At 42.7% G+C, this 27116-nt stretch overlaps 1 protein-coding gene across 1 annotated transcript; it reads right to left on the bottom strand.

Moving 5' to 3' along the window:
* Positions 1 to 391: 391 nt before the first annotated feature.
* On the bottom strand, positions 392 to 26833 carry smad6b (SMAD family member 6b). Its single transcript, XM_017466199.3, has 4 exons — positions 25215 to 26833; positions 18509 to 18565; positions 17680 to 17757; positions 392 to 1362 (listed from the first exon to the last, which is right to left on the bottom strand). The coding sequence occupies exons 1-4, from the start codon at positions 25996 to 25998 to the stop codon at positions 815 to 817; spliced, it is 1467 nt and encodes a 488-aa protein (XP_017321688.1). The 5' UTR covers positions 25999 to 26833; the 3' UTR covers positions 392 to 814.
* Positions 26834 to 27116: the final 283 nt, after the last annotated feature.

The raw sequence follows: 27116 nt of genomic DNA, 5'->3' as shown, positions 1-27116 counted from the left end.
TGTACTCTCATGGAGACGTCAAGGAATTTACTTCAAAAGAACGATGTACAATACGGTTACCATCCCAGTGACAGTGGTCAGCACTAGAGTACGCAAACACTCCCTCTTGTCTTCACTAGTATTCACAAGGAACACAAAGCAGCCATTGGTGAGTAAAACAAGCCAGCCTCCAGGGGATACTTTCACACTGGCTCCTTTTATTTGCTAGACTCTTTGGTGCCTGTGGCAGTGCCTGAGGGCCGCTCCACCCGTTGTACACACCTTCTGAAGTATATTCACACAGGTAGTACATTGCACACGCCCACTGAATGCATTATAGAATAGTGATGGTGATGTAAATGAACATTCCTGCCGTTCATTTAGGAAAGAAGTGAGCAGTTCCAGACAAATATTATGCGAATACTTTATTATCAATGTGTGAACGGTGTTAGCTTTTTGTCTGGATATTAGTAATATGTAAAAACTATACACCAAAACCAGGTTTGTCTAATTTTGCTGTATAATTTTTCAAAATGGTATTCAAAAATTCTTTATCTTTATAGATGTTTTATATATATAATATATATAAGCCAAAGTGCATTTCTGTTTTTTCCACTTGTCCATGTACACATTGCACCATACATAAATAATTACATTGTAAAAATGACTCCAGTATTTACAAGTATAATATATATTTCATATAATATATAAAACTTTATATTAAATCTAAGTAGACGATATTTGGGATAGTTTGTGGGGTTTGTCCTGTCTCTGGGTGTGTCTTTTGGCTCTGAGTCTGTGACTGGCTCTCAGTGTCTCAGTATTTGTTTGTGTGTTATCTGTGGTTGTTGAGGAGGATTTCGAGCCAGCATGGGCAGGAGGTGATGAACTGGCGCGAGTAGCAGGGTCCCCAGCCCTTGGCAAAGCTGATGCGCACACTGTTGGGGTCATATGGGCCGTCCGGTAGCGCAGGCTCAGCCTCGTGGCGCAGCAGCAACCGAGCTGAGAGCTCGTAGTCAAACACCTTGATGGAGTATCCAGGCATGACCTTGCGTACAAGCAGGCCGCGGCCTCCTGGCGCCTCCAGCGTTGGTGAGTTAACGAAGATGGGGTGCTGGCTACGATTGTAAGCCCACACACCATCTGGCTCTTTGCTGAGCAGCAGGCCATAACCGATTTTGCTGCGTGTGCGCTGGGAAGTGCCACCACGGTGCTCGCCGCCCAGCTGGCCCAGGCATAGGCCCGTGCCCTGAGGTAGGTCATAGAAGATGCTCACTGAGGGCTCATACACTGGGTAGAGGCGACCCACTCGTGTCCGGTGCTCCCAGTACGCCACGCTGCACCAGTGGCTCTGCTTAGGGGCGTCTGGTGACAAACTGGCATCTGTCAGAGAGAGAAAAAAGGAGGATTATAACCTATAGAATCTTATTATTATAGTTAATACTGATGTTAGGAATTTTTTAAAATGTAGGGCATGCCGGGCATGTTTTCTATGCAGAAATATAGATGTTAAATTGAAATCCATGTGTTTATCTGCATACATGCCCAACAGGTAGTTACACTAGATATATGTACTTTTTTGCACTGCCTCAAGGGGGAACCACTCTTAGGCTTCGGATCTGATCAGTATGTGTCAAAAGACTAAATCTGACTACTGTCTGTGAAAGACATTGGCCTTATTATATCTTGAAATCATGATAACTGGAAAATAACCAGGGAAACAAAAAACATATTTCAACTGTCTCACCCTTCAAATGATACTATCAGCTGTTTGTAAACTATTAATCTATTAACAGATCTTCTCCCTAGTGTGATCGAATGTCTAGTCATGAAATACCTGCAGAGAGCTTTAAAAAAGATAGAAAGAGACCCAGAAGTGTAAATCACTGTAAATCAGCTCGCTAATTCACTTTTCATGGCGGAGGAGTCTGTGGACTGTGTTCAGTGCCAAAGCCCTCCGCTTTCCCACTGAGTTACAAGTCCCTGGACACACACACACACACACACACACACTTCCATATTCCATGAAACTGCACACAGTTCCTGGACATTTCTACCTCTCATATACTCTTCTTCTGCAGGAAGCTTGTATCCAGTTCGTCCCTCCCCCACAACTCATCCCTCTTTTTCTGTCTCTCTTCTCTCCCCTCTCTCTCCCTGTACATTCCAGTGGGTGGCTGAAGGTGGCTAGAAAAGGATGGGGGATGGAGGTCTCTTCCCTCTCTCTCTCTCTCTCTCTCTCCCTCCCTCCTTGCTCCTGCTGTGGGCCAGAGGAATGGCATTCAGCTCCCTGACGACTTAGCCCAAGCTCGTGACCTCCTGACCCCCCAGGCTTCGCCCTATCAGCTCCCATTAACTTACACGCCGAGTGATGCCATTATTTTGCTTCAGAGAGTCTGCTGGCAGAGCGGATTTAAAGGGCCCGCTCTGTGGCCCCATTCATTTCTTGGCTACATTCTGGCCCTAATAAATGACCAGCCTATTACGCAGAGCCATACAGCAAGCACACACTGCAGCAACAGGAACTCACACGTGTATTAAATGTAAAGCACACATTCTGGGCTCAGTTTAATCCCCAGCTCTAATCTGGGAGAGAGAGAATTGTGTAGCTGTGTAGGAATAGATGTATGTTCTCTCTCTCACACGCGCACACACACACACACACACACACACACACACACACACACACACACACACACACACACACACACACATATTTCAGAGCACATGAAAATGGCCCCTTTTCACTGGACCCCTGAACGTTACCATTAGTGAATTCCTCAGATCTTGCACAAGCCTGCAAGGTATCTTTTTTTCCCCCCTCAACGGCCTTTACAGCCTTCTGTCTGCTATCATTTCAGAGGCTTTGAACATAAGCGTACTGCTTTACAAGCAGTCTACACACTGCACACACAACACAGGTTCTAGCTTAACACAAGCAAAATATAAAGGCTTTAGAGGAGCTGTGATACATGAGAATGCGCTTTCTGTTTAAATCTATGGGTGAAAGATGTAAAAAAAAAAAAAAAAAAAAAAAAAGTAATAAAAAGTATAAAAGTATTTTCTAAAAAAAGAGTTGGCTGTTAGAATTGCAACGTGGATCATAATTATAGATGATAATTTAGCATTTTAGAACTTTATTACTCCCTAAATATTTATGAGAAGTAAGAGTGGGATGATAAAAATATTTGTGCATACTAATAGTATTTTGTAAAGTGAAGTGCTTTGGATGGAACCAATACAGCTTATTACACTGAGCCAAATGTGTTAAATAATTCATTTGTCTCTAACACAAGAGTATCATGTAATTTACCATTTATAATAAAGACACTGAAAGAGAGAGAGAGAGAGAGAGAGAGAGAGAGAGGAGTTGTAAGGAACAAAGGTTAATAATGGATTTAATATTTTGCTTGGGAAGGCGTGTAAAAAAAAATATCACAGGAGGCCAGGACTTTTCCTAATTGTATCGTGTGTGTATGTGTACGAGCGTACTGCTGTTCTATGCATATTAAGTATGTGAGCGTTTCAGGCAGTGTTTTTGATTTGGAGTGAAATTTGTGTGTGTTGGCTGTGCCGCTCTGTGATTATGTCAGCATGGAAGGAGGGAGGGAGGGAGAGAGAGAGAGAGAGAGAGAGAGAGAGAGAGAGAGAGAGAGAGAGAGAGAGAATACATTTTCCTGAGAAGGGAAAAGTTATTAGAATCTCCTTAACAAAACAGAACCATCTCTCTTTCTTTCTTATTTACATTCTCCCTCGTCCAACACACACAGTCCTGCTTGGAAATAATCAGTAGATTCTCAGTGGTCTCGGTCTCACTTAGTTCAATTTCCTCTCCTTGTCTTTTTCAGCATTCATCCATTTGCCAACATTTTTGTCACACCTCTTAAAGCGGTGTCTTAAAGAAGACACATTCCCTTTCGGTTTAGAGGTCAGCTAGGGCTGTTAAATGTAGCTCACCATGCTGGCACATAACAAAGAGGTTGCAGAACTCCTGTCCTGTCTCTCCCCAGAGATCTCCAGCAGGTAAGACAAGCAGTTCTCCGTTAGTGATGCCAGGTGCACTAGCGCATCAGTTTTAATACAGGTGCCAGAACTGATACAAACTCCCAGAAAACCTAATGAATGGAATATATTTGAAAGCATGTCCCATTTCAGATTCCCCTCAGATACAAGGGGAAGACACTGTTAGCGGTGATTCAAAACATTCGGGAATCCATTTCTTTGCATCTAAAATACACAATCGTGTTATTTTCATAGAGCAAATCCCTGACACAGACACTCATCAACCACACACACACACACACGTAGAGGAGAGAGCTGGAAGCAATTACTCCACTTTGCATCTGTTTAACCTCGCCACCTCGGAACAGCTCCGTTTACCCATTAGGAAAGTAGCGGTCATTATTATCACCATTATATTCTCAGAACTGTCTCCTCTCAGCATCAGTCTCCTAAAAGACACACGTTGTCGGCTGCCAACACAGAGACAGAGCCCTCAGACAGCCTAAATTTAGAATTCACTTATGGAAACCATTTGACCAAGAAAAGATGACCTTCAGGAAAACGGGGGGTGGAATAAAAAACCTTGAAACAAATCACACTCTTTATACTGTATACAAAAGCAGGCTGGTAATCATTTGTGAAAGAAAAGTTCTACACCTTTGTTGAAGTGCTCTGCAACACTGTTTGGTAAAACTGAATTCCAATAAAACCAAGGGCTTTTAGGATGATTTAAAGGTAAACTGCACACTCAAACAAGTGGATAAAGGGTCTTAAGAGAGGAGTGTTAGTTTTTCAGTTAGATTCAGGTTAGTCAACAACATGAGTGATTTTTAGACTTAGAAAAAGACACCAGTTACTTTCAAAGCAAGTGCGCAGCTATCTGGAAAGCAGCCTTTTCTTTCGGTCCAGCCTTTTGTTTTGCTTCATTGTTCAAACTACTTCAAAAAGTAAAGCGCACACAAACATACGTGCACGCACAGACGCACAAAGGCGTTCCCTTTGAATGTCTGCACTTGCGCATAATGCCCTGTTAAAACTACCGGTGTAATCACTTGGGCAAACAAATGTATTTCATGGCTCTTTTCTCATCCCGTGCTTTGCAGGGCAAAGAGCGCGACTGTTCCCCCAACAAGCAAAGTGCTCCATGGAAACCACTCCAGACCTATACAGCTGCTTCTCCTCTTTTATACACTCTTTGAGGAGTGAGGAGTATCAAAGCTGGGTCATGCCACTTCCTCAGACGGCACAGTTCATAATACCCTGACAAACTGTACGTGAATAGTGTACGTGTTCCAGGTCAGCTTGAGGGCATCACAATCCTTGAGCTGTTACTCGAGGTGAGAATATAGGCTTTATGTACTGCAGATACATGTTCTCAATTCAGTTCTGAATAGATGTGGAATGTAAAAATAATTAAATAAATAATGACATGACTGGCATGGTACCGTTTTTAACAATAATCCTCATTTGTCCTGATGTACCCGAGACTTTGCATGCAGTGGGACAATATGAAAAGAAGCTAAAAAAGAAGCGGACAAAAGGTAGGGTTAGAACCCCCCACCCCCCCACCCCCAATCTGGGAGTAATTACTACTAAGTACAACTAAGTACACAAAAAGGTCTTGAGAGTTTCAATGGCAATCCTCTCTTATTATCCAGTAATGCTTTTAAAAGCACCATACAGAGAAGAAAAGAAAAAGAAGAAGAACAGCCCTGGGCTAAACTCACATCCAGAGAGAGAAAAAGAGCAGACAGAAGAAGAGCAGTATGGTTTAGAGGGCCTGTCGTCTCTTCCCGCCGAACTGCAGACCCACATTGCTCTCTTTTTCATCCCTCTCTAATCCAGGGAATTCTGAAAAGATGAACTCATTCCTCTGCTGCTCAGAAAGGAGGAGAGAGAGAGCGAGAGAGCGAGAGAGACAGGGAAAGAAAGGGCTGTTGGAGTCTCTTATCCTGTGCCAAGGATTAGATTCCCCTCCAGCTATTAGACTGTACCACTAGGCTGACAGGCAGAGGGGGAGACAGCTTCAGAAGTGTGTTTGTATGTGCATGTTCAAGAGAAAGAGGGGGAAAAGGGGCAATGGCAAATAAGAGGGAGGCAGAAGAACAGACAGAGTGCAGTTTACGATAGACAAAATGTATTTTTTGATGCCTCTCCAGACTGACTGGAGCATTCTTTTTCCTACTCTGTCTGTATGGAAAGGCTGTATTTTGGGGAGGTATGGGTTTGCTCGGAGTGGGAAAAACTACCCCAAACAACCCTAAGCTTCCTCCACCAACCCACCCTCTCCAGCTATGTGGTACGGCTCTGATGTTTTTAGACGACTATCGCTACAAAGCAACTTACAACTGGCTAAAGCTACATTTAGGCTGGCGTCTGTGCTATCTCTGCCATCAAAGACTGCTCTATCAGCCAGACGCACTAACCGGTCCTGCGCCCTCACTCAGATAGATTTCTGTCTGTCTTTTTTTCCTTCTCTGTCGCTCTCATTCTTTCTTTCTCTCGGCTTTCCCTCGCAAGTCTGACTGAGCACAGGCCAGAGAAGAAGAAAAAAGAAAAGGCCAAAGCAACAGAAGCTCACAAAGAGTTACACACTAACACCAGTCACCCTCTTATTCAGATAGGGTTGCGCTAATATAATGCCAAACCAATGAACATAATCAAGTACAAGAACAGGGAATCCCTTGAGGATGTGACTGTATTATTCAGCCAGTGCATCACCCTGTTATAATCCTTCCTAAAAGACTCTGTGGCATTAACGATGGACCTGGATACACGGTCAGATGACCGCAAGATTCACACCTCAGCCACATGTAAAGCCCAGCACTTGGCTCCTGCCATGCAGACAGCCGTGCTGCGGCCCTCGTGTCTTCACACTTCGACACGTAGGGCATCTGAGTGCACAGAAACTAGCGAGTCAACTCCTCTGGAAAGGCTGAGTGTGTACAAGGTAGACGTGCGACTGCATGTATGAAATAGTAAATCTTTAATATAATACATAGCGACATTACAAACCACAGTATTTGTGTAATGCCTTTGGAAATGTTCTTTATAGAAGGGGAAAAAAACATGCACAAAATGAAAATCAGAGAAAACTATTTAAAAATTGTTCCGACAACCCAGTCAAAACTAGTTCAAATAATCCACTGGCTTTTCTAGACAAATAACTGAACAGGAACTGCAGCTGCTGAGTGCCTTAGTCACAGAATATGGTAAGAAGTAAGCAGACATCAAGACAAATCAAATAAATGTGATTTATATGGTTATGATAGAGTAAATTGTCCATAACATTCCACCCCTATTACCTCCATTGCGTCTCAGACTGAGAAGACGCTAGTACATGGGTTTCTTGTTTTGGTTTGTCATAAGTGAATGGCCCAAATTGATCCTACATTCATTCTTGACGTAACATTACATATACAGAACAGTACACCAAACAGGGCTGAGTCCATTTTAGGTCAGACTAGAAAGAGACTAGCCATGTTGCTCTGGGTTTGTACTTTTCTCATTTGTAGGCCTACACTGTTGAACCCAATTAGCAAACTAATATCATGAGATTAGAGAAGCGCCAACCCATTGGACAACCCATGCCGTAGTACTGGTCCGAGGATTTGTTGGTAACGTGCTTCATAACAAATTAGCATAAAATTGAGAAAATCTGTATTTAGATCTCAGCTCTAAAGTCTTCTTAGTAATTAGTAGTGGGAACGCGGGTCAGGAGCACAAATGGGTTTCACACTAAAGGAAACACACAGCACTATACAAAACATGAAAAGGATATTCAACTGTATTTACTGCGTTTATTTTATGGTTAAAATAATTTCATTTGCCTTAAGGATTAATTATCAGCTGAGAAACAAATGCAATTAAATGTATTAATTATTTATGTTTGCCATGGTACGTGTACAATCTGCCAACCGAGTGAAAGCAGGGCGCTCTGTGTGGACTGAAACTCCGCTTCACATTACACTTTTCCCATGAGCATCTTCCACAGGTGTGTCTCAGACCACGGAGAACTGTAACCCATATATCTGTGCTACAATCCAAACACATCCTATGTGTTAGCGGGCAATGAGCTCTGACAGCTGAATATAACAGTGAAGATTTGCTTTCAGGCCGGTGTAAAATTGAGTCCATTTCAAATGAAAGCTGTGTATTTGGATATGATGCTTCGGTGAGGTGATGGACACACACTTGGCATGGTGGATGCCTGACTATTGATCAACTGACTGGATTGCATAAGCAAGCGCCGGGAAAATGGGTTTTGTCAGGACGCCGCCATTCGAGTACTCCGGTTCAATTACAACAACTCAGGGACACACAGTTTTGGACCGCCAGTGCGAGAGCACTAAAGCATAATGAAAATGTGGAAGGGAGCATTTCTGATCATTCGCAAGTTATCAGGCATGTCAACAAGGCAACGCTAGAGGGGAACAAATCGAATAATGCCCTTCTGTCACACTATACACACAATCTACATTTAAACTAAAAGCATGCATTAGACAACAGTGTCAGCCCTGTGAGGATAACCAGATCTTTTCCCTGTTCATAAATAGCCTGTGTACAAATGAGTTCAGAAAGGCCTCAGTAAAGGGCACTGAATGGCAGCACAAACTCTCTATTGAGCACTGTAATTACATTTGGAGAGCAAACCAGGCTCTGGACCGAGAGATGATGCGCTGGCTGCTGCGCTCAGAAGGACTCTCCCCCCCCACCCCCACCCCCCCCCACCCCCCACACATCCTGCAATGTTAACGGATCAAAATGACATTGGGGGAATAACATAGCTATGGTATGTTTCATTACACAACTAATGAGATCAGAGTGTGTAAGCAAAAATGAATATCGAAACAAATTAAAGGGAAGAAAACTGGCTCTGTTATGCTCTCATGGTTTGGATTCACTAACTAAATGAGAACCTTTAACCTATGATGAAACATTTCTATCCTGGTGGAAGTGGTCACACTTGTCACGGATGACAATTTTCTCCATCAACAGGGCATGAGGGCTCACTGAATGGTTTGATAAGTATGAAAATGATGCAAATTATATGCTATAGCCTTTGCAGTCTCTAGATCTTTGAACACCTATGGGACATTTTATTGCTCTCCAGCACTATCATCAACACAAATTTGAGGGAAGATCTTTTGGAAGAATGAAATTTCATCCCTTCAGTAAAGTTACGGAGATTTGTAGAATCTGTGTCAAAGCTGTACTGGTGCCTTGTGATAGCCAAACACCTTACAAAGACACTTTATGTTGGTTTTTGTATGTCACCTGTCTATAGTTTGATCACTGCCAGGCCTCAACAGATGTTTTTCTGCACATATGTGAGTTGTGTAAAAAAAAACAACAAACCTAGATCGCTCACATTCTATGTACCACCATGCACAAACTATTTGGGGCAGTTTGGGAGAGATTAAAATCCCAGTTCTGTGAAGAACACCTCTGATGGTGGATGCTGGATCCCATTTGGTTCAACTGAATAATATTTCCACATTTCCGAGCACCAAACAAACAAGTCAGTGATGTTCTGGAAAAATCTAAATCTATGCTCCTGCCAATATGAGTTAGACTGACAGGTCTGAGCTGCTTTCAAGTCTTTTGATTACAGGACCCGTTTTTAGGACAGAGGGCTACATCATCTTTGCTTGGCTCGAGCAATGGAAAAGAGTGTATGAAAGAGGGAACAACCACAACAGGAAATTCAAATCCAATTCCGTGGCAAATATATGCGCTCTGCTCGGATTACACGTTAGCCAAGCAAATCACAAGCCAAGAAAATAGGCAAAAGCATATGAAGACATTAAAAATCCAAGCTCGCTCTCTCTAGTACATACATGGACGCTCTCTCTCTTTCAGTAGGGAGCAAGTGTGGAGAAGGTGGGCTACGTGGGCCCCTTTGTTTAATCCTCACTGAGCATTCTACAGGCACAGAAGAATGTGCTAGCTCTTTGCTGTTTTAAAAATACTGGCCACCATCGGTCCCCGGAACAACTGTCAAAGTTCCTCTGGAGAGGAAGGGAGCAAAAATATTCACCTTATTTTAGTCAGCTGATTACACTGAAGGTTTACACAGCAGCCCGTCCCTTCTCCTCTTTACCAATTTAGAATTGCCGGTCCTAAAAAACCGGCCAGGAGACAAAATGTAGAGAAAACACAACGTAAGCATCCACAACTGCCACCTCTTTCCGTCCGCTCCCCTGAGCCTGGGCCAGCCGGGTACTTTCAGAGCGCCCAGCACTCAAACGCAGCATTGTTCTGCCTCTCGGCAGCCTTGAGAGAAGGCTGGCTAAAATACTAAACCAACAGTTGGACATTCCATACATTTTTAATGGCATGGCTGGGTCTTTATTTGTTGTCCTAACCCCGTGGCCTGGCCTAGATGAATGGCTCCATTGGAGGAGTGCAGGAGCGCTGCGAGGAGGAGGGAGCGTAGAGAGACAAGCATCGCCAACCTTCCCACAGCACGCTGCAGGATTAGCTCACTGGCACTGCTGCGCATGGGAGGAAATCTCCTGGTGAAAACGATAACCTGTGCAAATGGGCCGTATTTTTCAGTTGCGGGATGTGAGTGGGCCAGGCAACGCGTGCAGCTGTCTGAAAAGCAAAGGCGCTCGTGTGTATTAGGGAATGCATATACACACATTATCAGCTGTGCAAAGAAAGTTTGCTGTTGATACTAAGTCTAATGGGTCAAGTTGGATGTTAAAACTTACGTAAGGCTTATTTCAAGGTCAGTCAGGCAAAACAATGACGTCAAGCAGAAACACCATGCTAGCTCAAAGTTGAAATGTACCATAATGAAAAGCCACATCATTTAGGCGAGGTTCTGCCCGGCTCCTGATAGTGTTGCCATGAGCAGTAAATAAATACAGCATGCGGCAGCACAGTTTCTGTTTACTTTTAACTGATTTGGAAGCCTATTATTTCCACACTGCACACTAGATTAGCCGCTGCCTATCAGTCACAGAAAGGCCAGACTATTTGACTTGGATAAATGACTGATGAACATTTATGCTCGGGCCCTGAAACAGCATGAAGATGCCTGACTATGATGCATGGTTACTTGCAATCTTCAAAAACGCTGATGTGAATAATGATGCAGACGGGCTAAAAGGCAACTGCTGTGCTGTTATAAAAATATGTAACATGACTGTTTGACCAAAAAAAAGAAGAAGAAGAGGAAGAAGAAAAAAAAAAAGAGCCAAACAATTTGTGTCTCACTTCCAATCTCTTTCGCTCACTCCCCTTCGTCTCTTTCTCTCACTCTGTAAACGCTTCACATCTTGAAATCCTTATAACTCTCAAACAACCTGGAGAGCAAACAAAAGATTCTAATCTAATATCCACAAGATCTCATTCCAATCCCACATCCAGGGGTCAAGTAAAGTACACACACACAACTACACACACACATTGTGATTACAAATACATGCTTAAGAAGAAGACAAGATAGAGTCGATTATCCCTTACATTACTCTTTTAAAATAGTTACAGATAATACATGCCTAAATATAATAAGATGACCAAAAATAAATCCATGAGTCAACTAAAAAAAAAAATCCTGATCTGTTCTGAGTGAATCTACAGGAGCCTGACTGCTGTACTGTACTACACTGTACATACATGTGTGTGCGTGTGTTTTGACTTTTTACGCGCATTATGTAAGGGAAGAGGAAATCTGTCTCTCCGGACCGGAACACACACTCGAAGAGAGCCCCGCAGCCTCACTGACAGCACGGTTCTGTTTTGCTATTTGTGTGTTTGCAAGGGACAAAAACATGTTTACTCAGGAAGTCTACCGTCACACACTATGCAAAACTCAAAACAAAATATGTCAGGAAAAGTCCATTAACGAATGCCGACGTACAAGTGCTCATACACGCACGCACAATATCTCACACACATACACACTTACTCTTTAGCACATCACCTCCAGGCCACTGGCCTTCTCTTCAACATTCCTGAGCCTCCCCCTACCGTCAAAGGGGCGATTGAGCGGGGCCCTAAGCCCCGGCGCTACAAAACGCAGGCAGGCTTTTTAAAACAGGATGTTTGGCTGAGGCCTCCTTCCCCTCAAATAAACAATCCGCAGAACCTGATTTTCTGGAGGCAGGGTGGAAGTACTCGAGTCACATTATTTCCACATCCCGTATCCTGGAGCTCTCAAGGCCCTGGGGGAGTGCAGCCAGGCTCGGGGGCTGCGGTGGAAACCTGAGGCCTCATGCCAGGCAGAAAGGAGAAGGAGAGAGAGAGAAAGATGGAGCGAGAGAAAGAGAAAGAGGAGCAGCAGCCCACCGGGACAAACAAAGGTAGAGCAAAAGGGGGTCTGGTGTGGCCAAGTGGCCCTTCAGACCAATCAACTGTGACAGGTGATAGAGTGATGATTAATGTCCTACAGGTACACATGCTGGCATGACTAGCGGAAAATGTGGCAACATCTCACAAGAGCAAAAAATTAAAAAGGCAGCACTATGGCGTAAATAACGCATGGCACATTGCGGTGTGTTGCAAATGATCCAGCTAAATGACATCCAAATGAGGCTAATTCCATTCAAAGGACGAAAACCGGCCTTTTCCACAACAAACTCGGAATCAAAGTCTCTTAACATGGCCATCTTTGCTAGCTGAGGTGTGATAAAACAAAGCATGTGTATTTAAAAAAAAAAGAAAGGTTTTAATAACCTTCTGGCTATTTTCAGTATCCACTGAATAAGCAAAGACCTCAATTTGTAGGGAAAACACACACACACACACACACACACACACACACACACACACACACACACACACACACACACACACACTCGTTTTACACCTGTACAAAATCTATGCATGCAATTTAATCAGTGCTACATCCATATGGTGTTGCGTGTTTTGATTTGTTTAAATGTGCCATGCATTTCCCTCTCTCTCTTTCTATGTGCACACACACACACACACACACACACACACACACCCACACACAAGCACAATCCAAAGTGAAGCTGAACTTCAGAGGTGGTTCAGACTGACCTAGACAGACAGGCATGCGAGTTTGTATAGCCTGAGCATCAGAGAAGAACAGCAGATAACAACTCTCCACCTGTGTGTGTGTGTGTGTGTGTGTGTGTGTGTGTGTGTGTGCTTGTTATTTACTTATATCAGGCAAAATCACAACCCCAGCAGTTCCAGTGTAACTCAAACTGCTTTCTCTGCTGTACTCAGACTAACACTCTCTATTACAATATAATACACACAGCTATATAAGACTTATATTATTATAATATGTAAGGCTTACTACCTCTGTATAACCATCGGTCACTCACTCCCATATTTGCCTTGGAGGCATCAGGCTAGTAGATTTAAGTCCTACTCAGCCAACAGGAACCTTGTTAAATAACACAAGACAACAGATGAGCCACCGAACTGAAAACTGTATGCTTCTGAATCTCAGTCTCTCCATCTCCATCCAGTCCATGGCTTTGGGATCTGGGATCAGAAAATGCAAAGCAGATCCTATCCTTAGCTATCCCAGCTAATTTGATTACAAAAAAAGCCAGGGTGAAAGTCTAATGGCTGGTCTGACACATCTCTAACTCAGGGGGGGGGGGGGGGGGGGGGGGGGGGGGGGCAAGCGAAGAACACATGCATATTTTTTCCCAGTGAGAGTGATAAGACATAATCCTGTCAAGCCAAAAAGGAGAGGACTAATGCATACTAAGCAGATCGAGACAATACCAATGTCTAGAAAAACAACTCACTTCCTATTTGCTCAACTGATGCACATAATGGTGGTGTAATACCATACAAAAGTCTACTAGTACAGATGTACACTTGTAAACAGTTTGGATTAGCTTCCTTTCTGACATCTGGCAGCTAAAATCCACCGTGCTTGTTAAGGGAGCTTGCGAAGGCTTGTGATGTCAGTTTGAGGCTGTTGAAACGATGCCGTGGCTGAAGTGACAAACCCCAACACCTGGTCTGTTTATCACTGTTTTATAAGGTATTTCCACACAAATGCAAAATACTACGGCCGGCTTGTATTCATAGACTTGCAAATGATCAAGAGGCCTGAAAGGTTCAGGGAGCAGCAGGAACATTGGCAGTGAATATGCAACAACTTCGCGCTGTTACTGATCCAGAGGTCTGAACGTGTGAAGCACGTAGATCACAAAAACCCAACTTTGAGGGGAAACATGGAGTCTCATGCACACAGTTATACAGGAAGCAATGAGAAAAAAACTTCAAAGGGCATCATTCTAATGTCCACACGACCATAAGTGAGGAGTGAGGAAACAGGTGTTCTGCATGACTACCCAGTCGAGGATTTGGCACACACTGTATCACACACACACACACACACACACACACACACACACACACACACACACACACACACACACACACACACAGATACAGATATACCACAGCAGGAAGATATGTTCAGTAGCCATGCTATGAAAAATGAAGACTTAATAACTGCTCACTGATGTAGAGTAAACACAAGCTGACAAACACACACTTTTTTTACCAAGATGTCACTGGGTGCATTTAGGTATAGAAAACCAGATGTCATAGGCACACAAATCCAGAGTGGAACCAGCAAATACAAATGGAAACCGATTTAAAATGAAACAATGCATATTGTTCAGAAACGCTGAACAGATCAGGAACACACAGGACATAAGCATAATGTCAAAGACTACCATAAATTTAAGTCTTCACCCGCATGACCTCAGACAGCTTACCACGAGACATTTGCAGACCATTAAGAACAGCAAGGCTAGGGTACATTCTGCTAAAAAACATTACATGGAGGTCTGGGACATTATCTTTAAAGCAGATGACATGAAGATTAACCTGTTTTGAAACAACAGTAAAAAGTGAAATGGTCTTTACAGGCTAATACAAACCCCTGATCTGGAAAAACAAAATGGAAGTCCCATAAAAAAACGTAGTAACTGAAAATAGCTATAGTACAGGCACCAATATTCCTTTATGGATTAAAATTAAAAACCGTTCACTGCCTAATTCCAGAGAACACTTTTATTACATCTGAGAGTTGTTCTGCAAATCACGAGGCAATACAACAATAGGGGTATGTGAATGTATATATTATCTAAATCGATTAGTCAAGGGGTTGTCTGAACAAATAGTCAGTTAATCAGTCTAAAGGAAGCCCTGTGGCTTGGGGTCATGTCCACCTGACACTGGTCTGACGTCTTTCTTAGGGAAGTGTCGATGCAGTACACAGCCCTTTAGTAACTAACACAGATAACCCTCTTCATCAGTAATGCAAAGGTCATTTAAAAGTAACTCGTTTTATTTCATCTTCATACACAGCCTTGCTAATAAATGGCTGAAAATTGAATAACTGTGATTTGCTACCATTTTGCTCACCAAGTTCACAAACCTCACTCACTTCTGAAACAATTTTTCCGATGCCTCTGTCTATCCTATTACTACTACTTCTACTACTAATAATAATAATAGTAATAATATGTTGTCATTACATTAGAAATTATTACAAGTGAGCTACTTTCACCAGAATATTGTGAAACGACTTTTTAATAACATAAATAACTTCTTTTTTTTTTTTTTTTAAATAAAACACTCTAAATGACTAACTGGCTGTTAGACAACTTCATTCAATTATTCTTCCATCCACACTACCATCATTAGAAAAGAAAAAAAACTCCCAGCAGATGCAGATGAACCCCAAGCAAAGCACATGAGATGCAAACCTGGAGGCTATATTCCGGGGGGGGGAAACAACAGCTATAAATCCTGTATACAGCACTTGTTTTTCAAACAGGCAAACAAAATAAACAAACAAATAAATAACTAAATAAAAGAAGTTAAAAATCACCCGTCCTACCTATCCAGTTATGACATGCATCGAAGTGATTGTCAATCAGCGAAGGATAAGTGTTAGGAGCAGGTATTACAGTAGCCCATGGGCTACAATCTGCAGCGGGCTGTTACCCCCACAAAACACACAATTTGCCCCCAGGCCCCACTTTTAAGAGCTTTACTAGTTCCTGCGTGTGGGTGGGGGACCACACGGTCGACTGCTGCTCATTGATCTCCACTCGCTGCATGCCAGAAGGGTGGAGTGTTGGAGACGGATGTGAAGGTGTGCTTATAAGTGTTTTGGGGGGGAGGTTTCGCCTTTTCTCCAGAGTGCTGAGGGAATACTTAAGCAATGACTTATTGAGGAAGTTTTCTGCAATGCACAAACAAAGATCAACATAATTAGCTACACGAAGCAGATACTAATAGGACAGAGTGGAGGAGAAAATAACCACAATGCTAGGTTGTGATACATTTAAATATGATTAAAGCATAAGAAGCTTATATTTGCAACATACAAATGTGGGTCAAGCAAAAAGGCCCTCTATGCACAATGCAATAACAAGGAGGACTGCAGCGGGTCCTTCAGCTCTGCGCTGCGTGACATACAGTGAACCAGAATCAGAGTTAGTGTGAACCAGCGTTTGTTGACACAGGGAGTGTCGCCAGGCCGAGCAGTAGTGGTGATGGGATATGGGGAATGTGAAGTGAGAGCCTTCATCTGGCCAAGCACTCCATTAACATGTGCTGTTTGAATATGAGCTATGCTATTCCCAGCTCGGGAGAGAAACGAGGCGAGGCCTTAGTGTCTCCCTCGGCTGTGGCCATGATCCTACGCATGCACAATGTGCTTCCAGTTTTATGAGACAGGCATGTTGAGTTCATGCCATGAGAGGGGAGTGTTTCATCTCAAATCGGCAGACAGGACGGGGCTGGTTCTCCTCTTTTCTCTTAGTGTGGCCCTGTTCACAGGAGCAGAAAACCTGTCCAACCCCCCTTCGCATTTTCAGTATGCCTAGATAGAGCTGTAACTGTGTGAGCGCGCGTGTGTGTAGGGGGTCAAACATGTGCTATTTGAATGTGAGCATGCCTGCTGTGAATTTGTGTGTGCCGTAGCTGGTGTGTGTGTGTGTGTGTGTGTGAGAGAGAGAGAGAGAGAGAGAGAGAGAGAGAGAGAGAGAGAGACCGAGCTAGTGTGTGTCCCAGCTAGCCTGGATCTTATTACAATTTGATCCCACTCAAATATTTCTGAAAGAAAAACAGGAGGGGAGGCCAGCTCTGTGGCCAGCAAGCATGGCCCACTGTGCCTCGTACGGTCTTACAATGAGAGCTTTATCTGCGGCGCACTCTCCCTACTCCTAATGTCCGTTAATGAGGAAGAGTAAAGTACAACATAAAAACCAAATTACCTGCAAAGTTTGCACATTTAGCTCGACTAAATGGGAACTCATAGCCTCAAACACACACACACACACACACACACACACACACAACAAAACAAAACACTTTCCATTTCCATTTATATCTCCATATATCTTTACCACGTTTGCATACTCCCATTAGACTAACACATCATAAAGGATTTAAAGCTCCATCCACTTATTATAAAATGTACATGTAATAAAACAATGGCTTATTTGATAATTCTGTTTGTTCAAGCAGTGCAAAAAAGTTGCATAGCCTTTGTCTGAACAGTGATATTATGTAATGCATTTTGAGAAATAGCACTGAAATCTGACAACAGCGTGTGCCATGCTGGTATTTAGAATCCAAAGCATCGACAGTTCTCACAAATGTTCTCAGTTAAGCAATGGCATATTTATCCAAGGCCTGAACATTCCAAATGTAAACTGGACTCACCTGAGAATTCCCCTTGGGTGATGTTCGGCGAGCTGGCAGCCTCCATTTCAGTGTAAGACAGTGTGGAATCTGACAGATCTGAGAGGACAAGATAATTACTAAATTCTTGTCAAACAACTGCAGCTCTGTCCAGTGTTTACCAGCACCCCAATTGATTGCTTTCAGTTACACTTTCAGATTAATTTCCATTGCATCTCATCACATCTTCAACATAACATCATGTCAGTGCTTTGCATGTACAATAACAGAGCTATATGTGTACAATAGTGGTCATGAGGCTATCGTTGGTCAACGAAAATCAACAAGAGTTCATTGTGGTAATGGGGGATATCCCAGCCTAAACCCCAACCCTGAGCCAGGCTCCACTGGTTCTCACCACACAGCCAGGCCTGAGCCAAGGCTACCCACCTCCACACTGGCATGTTGGAAATGGGCCTGCCGGATGCTGGCTGCAGCCACCACTCACTCTCGCAGTTACCGCCACAGATTCCTGGGCACTGTGTCTAATTGCCACCATTAAAATTCTTCACATTGTTGAACTCTTGCTTCCTCTCCATCCCTCTCTATAGCCAGGGATTTAACTAGCGGGTGACAACTGATGGTATCACTGCAATGGGCAGGTTAATACCTGTTTTTTGGGGGGTTTTCTTTAAAATTTGTGCATGGGTCATTTGTAGCCTTTTTGCTACTAAGAGACAGCTTCTCCTAACAAAGCCTATTGCAATTATTATATATACATTTAAAGACACTGCAGTTTTTAAAAATTAAAAAAGCATGTCAGATTTTCAGATATATGTGTAGCTTGTTTGTTTGTTCCAGGGACACTTACCCAGTGGCTTGTGTTCGTCACTAGGAGAAAGCCTTGAGTAAGGAGGAGGCGGCGACTCTGCAGAAGAACAGAACAGAATTACAACACAGAATCATAGACAGGTCTTATCCTACAATTACTGAAGCACTTATTATGCACTGCATAAATATGGCAGGAAAAAGTGCTGAGCAAGCATTCACTGTGCATACTCTATTTTCTTTTAGTGCTACTGCAGTATATAAAGATTAACAGTTCAACAAGCATAGAAATATTATACATTTCAAATGCTACCTAAAGCAGTTTGCAGTCACATATTTAAATAGAACTGTAAATGAGGAAAATGATGAAATAAACTTTTAATACTCAAACAAAAAATGATTTAATGCTGCAAATATTTTCTAGCCTTGGAGATGTTTACAATAATTTTTTACACCCTAAAATAAATCTGCAATAGGAAACACCAGAATGTCCATTCAAGAATATAACAATGGGTGAGGAGTAGTGTAAACCAGTTGTTGTTTATGTTCCTTTACCGAAAGCTCTGGTACGTTATTTGACTAAGCGGGCTAATTAGCTTTAGGCCAGGGCGATATCTAAAATTAATTATAGTGATCCTTTAGTGACAGAAATTGTGATAATTGTTTATATTGCCTCACCCCATGTATAAGACATATGTTTACAGCAGGGTTGTCACGGTAAATAGTTTCTCATCGTTCATTTTGGTTTCCTCATTTTTTTCCATTCTATATTTGAGCTGTGCCCAAATATAAATATGTTTTATATATTTACAAGCCTCTTCAGTCTAAACGTGTCAACCACAAAGCCCAGAAGTCCACAGGGGTGCCGGGATTGCTCGTTATTAGTTCAAATGGCTAGCCTAAGCAGAAAGCCTAGAAGAAACTGACAAGATAGTGCATGGCTAAAGTATTTTAATTTCATCATATTTTAGTCATCAACAAGTTCAAATCCATTAATCCACTGTAGCTAGATTTTAGAGCTTCATTCTGTAATAACTAAATACCTCATATATAGATGCTTTTAAAATGTCTTGGGGTTTTTTCCTCATACAAGTAATTTTTTAATTAGTAATTTATGCTGCATTTGCTAATTCATTTTTTTTTTGAAAGTTCAGAAATAAAGGAATGGAACTGTACTTTTCCATGTTGCTGGCGTGGTACCATCAAGGGTGCATCTTTTGTAACTTTAGTATGTATCTTTTACCAGGTGCATGTGATGCACCCTTAATTAACCTTTGGAGTAACTCTTTAACCCTTTCTGGCAGTACACTGGTGTTCAGAAATTTAACTATCACACATTTTCATGTGTAAATAAACAATGATTATTTTATTGCCACAGGTCTGTTATAAGATTAGTCAGTACACGGTTGGGTTTCTGTGTGTAGAGTATTGTGACCCTGTGTTTAGCTGCCTGGGAGCAGGGCGATGGGAAAGGGGAAGGGTGTGAGCCCCCTGCTGGGCAAACTTTTCGCACCTCTCCACAATAACACTGGTACAGTGATAAAACAGACAGCAGAGATACAGCTTTTTGATAGTAAAACATTGTACATTTAATAATAATAATAATAATAATAATAATAATTCCTTACATTTATATGGTGTTTTTCTAGACACTCAAAGCGCTTTACATTTACACTACCACCTCTAGTGTGTAGCATCCACCTGGATTTAAACCTGGTAGGCCAAGTAAAAAAGAAATACTAACGGAAAAACTGTAAATTCTTAAAGCTCTGGTTGTCTACTTTCATATGAGCCATGAACCACTACTGTCGAGTGTGACATCACAAATAAATTCCATATTTTGGCCTCTGCGGTCCTTAAGGTTCAATTATGCACCTTAAGTTGTTTTTAAAGGTACACTATATTCATGTTTTCAGGTAAACGGTACATACTAAAGGCACAACAAGTGCACTCTTAGTACCACTCCAGTGACAATAAAACGTAAAGTTGTTTATTGAAGGATAAGTAAATGTATGTATAGAGAAATATTAGCTTGTTTCATAAGCTGCTCACAATTACATCTTAGCGTTATTGTCATTCCTCAAGTTAAACGTTGCCGATATACAGTTACATTGTCCTATCACCAAACCCCACGTGCCTTAAGCCAAAAGTATGCTTTGTTTTTTTATGCGTACAGTAGCGTACGCACAGTCATACACATAGCCTTTCAAAGTATACTCCATTTGACACATACGCATACACAGGCGGTCAACAAATGCGCATTATGACAACTTGCACTATCCCTGTACACATCGTCAAAGCCTGTGTCTCTTTGCAAAAATTTTTCACGTGCATGGATACTGCAAAACCGGGTGGTAGTAAATACATTCCCTCAAACTACACAGACTCCACAAATTTGAATGGAGACATTCATCTGGGGGAGTGGAGATGATTGGTGTGAGGAGACAGCAATCTCTTAGACCCAAAACACCTCTCCACAGCCACAGCTACATGGGCTGCTTTGTTTGCAAGGCACAATGTAAAAACTTTCTTTCAGACCATGGCAAGAGGGAATTGTCAGAAGGGTTCTACTTAATGTCTAAAAATGTCTACAAGCTTCAAAGTGAATCAACGTTACTTGTAATGCTACTGTTATCACTTTTCATATTGTCACAAATAAATAGTGCAAAAGAATTAAATGCACATGTGTGACGGTTAGAAAAATCTGGAGACGCCTGTGCGTACTGTGCTGATGATGAAATGTATGCCGTTCTTAGCGTCAAGGGCGTAACCATGGTATGGACATTGGGGGGGTCCACTGAGTTGTCCTTAGCCCAAATGTACGAAATGCTGTGCAACTTTCCTCACTTTCACTCGCATTTATAACAGTCTGTCACAACGTGAAGGTTCACAACAAACTCGGCGGGAGGATATGCAAATGAATGTAATGTTAATGGTCAAAAACTGGAACTGATGTTAGCCTAGCCTAATTCGTGGGTGTGCAAGTATCAAAAGTTAATTGACGTTCTTAAGAACAAACCAAGCCATGGTATGATGCCTTCTATACTAAGCTAAGGTTACCTACTATTTAGGTATCTAGTTACTTACTGTCTGAAAAAAGCTCGTATGTTCTGCTGCACTTTTCTACGCTTGGCTGCTGTCTCCATTTCTTACAGACTGAGCTGCTACAGTATATCAACAAACTTGTGTTGAGTATGGGCGCAACCAAGTGTACAATTGGAGGGGGGGCACACACCGATTTTCTTTAACAAACGGAAATATATTAAAAAGGAACAGACATAAATAAATAGAATAGATGAAGAAAAGACAGATCTGTTGGCAGGCTTCATTAAAGGGGGACATATAGAAAATATTTTGCACTGTATATTGGGGGAACAGATTGCTATTTCCTCAACATTGGGAGGGACACGACCCCCCCCCTCCCCAAAGAATGCATGGTTACGCCCATGCCTAGCGTACGCGTAAAGTGAAGCATACTTTGGGCTTTATACTGCACATCTGTCATCGGATCAAAATATACCGGAACGTTGTTGCAAAGTGTCACACTGTCTGACTATAAGATTGAAAATTTTCAGATAATCAAAGCCAAACAGATGTGAGCTTCTGAAAGAAAACCAGTAAACGGCTAAAATAATGGTGAAACCACACCAAGCGATGTACACAGCGTTAAAGCGCGCCTATTATGGTTTTGAAACGTGCCTAAACGTGCTCCTTTTGTTTTAAAGGTCTCATACAATGAATTTACATGCATCCAAGGTCAAAAAACGACTCGTTCAATGATCCGTTCTAAAGGATTCATTGTAAACTCCTCCTTTCAGAGAGCATTCTCTGCTCTGATTGGTCAGACGTCCCAGGCTGTTGTGATTGGTCTAACGCTGTCAGCGTGTGTTGAAAATGAAATGCCCACTACCAGTCTGTTTGCGAGGAGCCGATGAAGACCAGAGGCGGGGCTTTTTGTTACAAACCTAGGTAGGTTAGTACAGGGAGTAAGTCTGGAATTACTAACGACTCGTTTGAGCTGTTCCTGCTTTTTTTGTCGTGCACTTTGATTTTTGAAACTTTGCACACGTTTTTACATTCACAAACAGCTACATAACACACTAAATGAATAGTTAATATTTGGAAAGAAAAAAAAAGAACAAAAAAAATAATAGGTGCACTTTAACAGTTCTACTGCAAACTCGGCGTGGAAAAGTCGCCATATTTATGGCCCGTTTGGCGTTCCATAGAAAAGTTTGTGAACATGTGACCTCGCCTAGAGGGAGAAGCAATAGAAGAAGGGTGGGGGAGCATAATAGCGTCTGTCTCTTTAAGAGCGGCGGCGGTAATTGCCAGGATCCTAAACTCAGTCACTCACATACACACAGCTAGTCAGTCTGGCGCCAGCAGTATGCAAACTGTATATTATCACCACTCCTTCGCCTAAATAGCATGAGGGGGACCTTCTTAGGCAAAAAGGGCTTTTAAAACGCAACTTGAAACTGATCTCATTTCAAAAGGGATAATGCCTAACTAAATAAAAGAAAAGGGGTTCTGAGTTGCGTTTAGTAGGCTATAGACTCGCTTCTGCTTACATGTTGCGATTTTATGACAAACCAATTAAACTAACGGGTTTTTTTCCGCCCAGACACAAACCTGGGCGTTGTTAAAAGTTTAAAGTGCTGTTCATGTGAGATACATGAACGATTAAATATGAGGAGAATGATACTTAGTTCAACTTAGACAACAAAATGGTTGTCTTAAGCGTCATATGTGAACATTAACTGAGGAGGAGTCGCTTGTAGAGTCGAGAGGCCTCGGTTCACCATGAAAGTAACCCCGGCTTTATCGGGACACGCATGAACGCGCGCGAGCTATGTCAATATGGAAAAGAGCAGCAGGGGTCTTCTCTCACCTCTACACCAAAGAAACGGTGATTAGTGATCTAAAACACGGCTTGGTCTACAAATTATTAAAGGCAGTGTTTGTGCTGGGTCATAAAAACAATGACAGTCGATTATAATCTAGGGCGTAGGGGCCTCCATATTGCGTGGTCAGGGTCTCAGAACTCCACCATCCTTTTAGCAATTAGTACCCAAACATTAAAGTGACATCTCACCAGCTCATTACTACTATTAATCAAGAGTCTTTACAATTTGTTCACAGTTTTTAAGCAACGTCCTGGACTCCTGGAGGGAGTCCAATTCACCCCATTGTGTGCTACAGAAAATATCTCAACCATGGCTATATCCATCAGATGCATAGAAATTCATGAACCTGTATTAATTAATATAGACCTAATTTTAATTTTTCCGTGTTATGAGAAAGCCAGGTAGTTGGCAAGGCAAAAGGTATAATCTAGAAAGTTTCACACACCAGAATGCACAATCTCAATTGCCATTTGAAAAGGTTTTGAGAACTAGTGCTGTTCAGTTTGTTTAGTTAGCCTAGTGCTTGTGTTTCACGGCACATCAAGTCAGCTTTATCATCCAGCAGATCTTTACATAAAGGTTCGTTCCCTTCTAGATTTTAGCACTATGATTAGCTTGTTCTATATAGGCCATATGTTTGCTTATATAAAGTGATGCAAGTCACCATCATACTCATTGACATTAAGGCTAAATATTAGTGAGTTAAAAAAAAATTGCAGGTTGGTGTAGATAATTAGTTAACACATCCACTGGAATGCATCTGTAGGCCATTTTATCCTTTTTTGCAGGGGTCGGGAGAAAGAGGTTAATTAGTTAGGAGGTCATTTGGCTGCTGGAATTACTTAGATGTTAAGAGGCCACATGGAATGGAAGGAGTTCTGTTGAGTATGTCGAAATGCAGCCACGTAGAGAACATAAATTGAGTGGAAAATCGTTCTGAATGCATACCGTTGTTTTTATTTTGTTGTTGTTGTTTTTTTAAAGACTTCAAGGGTTTCTTGCTCAGTGTCATAAACAGGCTTTCCACGCTGACTGGCAGGAGTGTGTGCCAGTTTACTTTAAACCTGGGAACCATTTTAATCTCTCAGACACTCGCTGAGGCCTGCACCAGAGCACAGTTTCTCAGTAGCAACTCTCACATGTATATCAGACTGTCACACACATTAGAAAATGTAAAACCCTTAAGGGTTCTGTGGTTTTCCCTCTGAGGAAAGTCTTCAAGGTACTATGTAGGATCATACAGCAGATTTACTACCTATCAGAAAAAGGTCCAAGTATAGAAGCAAAGAACCCTTAATTATCCAGTGAACCTTTGAAGAATTGTGTTGGGTTTTTTTGTTGTTGTTTTTTTTTGTACGAGTGCAGCTCATGGTATAAATCCAGCACTTCTTGGTATTCTGCTGGAGGAAATCATATAAGGCTTATCTCAGAAATACACCACACACACTCTGAATAGCAAGCCACACCAATTTTAAAGCGAATTTTAAAGTTTGTATTTTTCTATTCTCAAGACATGCCTTAGTACATGAACACATTAAGTAAAACCATGTAAAACGCCAATAACACAGTAGATATTTTATTTAGACCTTCTTTCATAACTTTTCTTCTTTTTGTCAAAGTATGTCGCAGCATCGTCCAGACTCCATCGTAGCCTATTTGAATTTGAACGCACTAAAATGTTTAAGGCAACCAAGTCGCATCATTTTTAAGTTCAACTTCAAATATTTTTTACAGTGAGAGAACAGGCTTTTTCAAACCCCGTGCACTTTCTGCAGAATCCAGTGTTCCCATTCAAGCTACTCTGATGATTGGACTGACGGCGAGCGCAGGTGTGCTTACCTGGCCCACACAGGCGGCTGTAATGATAGGGGTTGCAGCAGACGAGCGGTCCGTCGCGCCCGCCGAAGCTCTTGCACTCGTAAAGCGCTTTGAGCTGCGCTGTGTGCTGCAGGTCGGTCCATCGGTACAGCTTACACACGAGAAGCTGCGGCGGAGCTGCATGAGCGCCCAGACGCAGCTCTCCCCGAGCCACCATCACACACTCGCTCGGCACTCCGCCTCGGGACTCCACAGCTTCGAGCAGCGCATCCAGCGTTTTCTCCTTCAGCCGTTTGAGCAGCGAGTACGTGGCGGCCTTGAGCTCCTGCTCTGCAAAAGAGCGCCGTTTTGTCTCGGGACTCTCGACTGTGGCGCTGCCGGGGCTCCGAGGCGCCCAATGACACGAGCTCGGCTCCTTCACGCGAGCCACAGTCGGAGCTTCCGTGCTTCCGGGTCCGGAAGAGTCCCGATCTTTGAACAAGCAGCACGTCACCGTCCTGCTGTCGATGTCCTGTGCCGACCGGGGGCTTCCCCGCTCCGGAACACACACCACGGCGCCGCCGTGTTGGTCCAAAGTCACCCCCCAGCCGGCACTGGAACACACTCCTCCGCCGAGCTCCGCACCGGCCGAGCCGCTCGGGGTCATCGCTCCGAACTCGGTTTTGCCGATTTTTTCCGGATGTTCGCCGACATCGTCCCGACCGCAGTCTCCGCTCTTGCCATTGCCGTCACCCTCCTCGTTATCTGGAACCAAACGGCTTCTCCAGAGTCGCCGCACGAGACCTGAGCGTTTCGTCCTGAACATACGACAATTTAACAATCTGATCGGGTGTTTTCTTGTTTTAATTCTGTTCCAATCGCAGGGTTTTACAACTGTTTCTGAGCTTGTGCAACATTAAGGTTGGCCGAGCGCTGTGCAGCGCGCGCACAGCAGAGCACCGTGGGTCGGTAACAAAACCACAACATGGGGTTAAAAGGCACGTTATTGGGTAGCATTAAAATATACAAAGCATCAATGAAATGCAATGCTACACTGAAAACAAAATGCATTCAACACCGAACGCCGTCAGTCGTGCGAGACACGCACATGTAAAACTACTTGAGTTCATCTGTTTAATGCACTAGTTCATGTTCTTAGAGAATAAGTATACATCGAGCATAATTTACGGTGACCAGACTGTAAAAAAAAAAATGACTAGAATCACAAACTAATAAAAAGCAATTGTAATGAGCTATTGGAAGGGTTGGAGAAAAACTTAAGCGTTCTCAAGCGTTTCGGACTTTGAAACCAATTCAGACCCGCTCTACGGCCACATGAATGAAGCTCCTCGGCGATTTAATTCCATAGAGAAAATTCCCTGTCGGAACTCGCGATCCCGGCTGATTTCCTCACTGTTCCAGCACACTCCGGTTTAGTCATCCAAAATATCCGTTGTTTGAGGAGGTCAGAAAAAAAAGCAACAATCCTCGACTAAGGTGTTCTCCTGATTCAGTGTTCAGACCTGGCCAAACACTGTAGCTCACAGCTCTCCCTTTCTCCGTTTCTCTGCTTTTCTTTTTTCTCCCCCCTTACACACACACACACACACACATGCGCGCGCGCGCGCACGCACGGGGCCCCTGAGGAGAGCGGTGGAGCCATTGGCTGACTACCATCATGTGCTAGTCTAGACACTTTGGCGGCTCTGAGCTGCACTGATTGTTGCGCAAACAAGGTTTCAAGTTTCTTAACTCTTAAAGGCGCACCGTCCGTCCGTCCTGCGCTTCAACTTAACGCTATGGGACACACTCTACTCTTTCCTCCAATCATTCTAGATAACCAGATTAAAAGAAAATATGATGTTTTACACACATTTATGGGTAATTGAATGTATCAGTGGGTTTGTGTATGATGGATGACTCTTAAGAAATGACAACACAAAC

Source organism: Ictalurus punctatus, chromosome 4 (genome assembly GCF_001660625.3).
Source record: "Ictalurus punctatus breed USDA103 chromosome 4, Coco_2.0, whole genome shotgun sequence".
Taxonomy (NCBI): domain Eukaryota; kingdom Metazoa; phylum Chordata; class Actinopteri; order Siluriformes; family Ictaluridae; genus Ictalurus; species Ictalurus punctatus.
The sequence above is the reverse complement of the archived record's forward strand: the minus strand, read 5'-3'. Positions and strand labels throughout refer to the sequence as shown.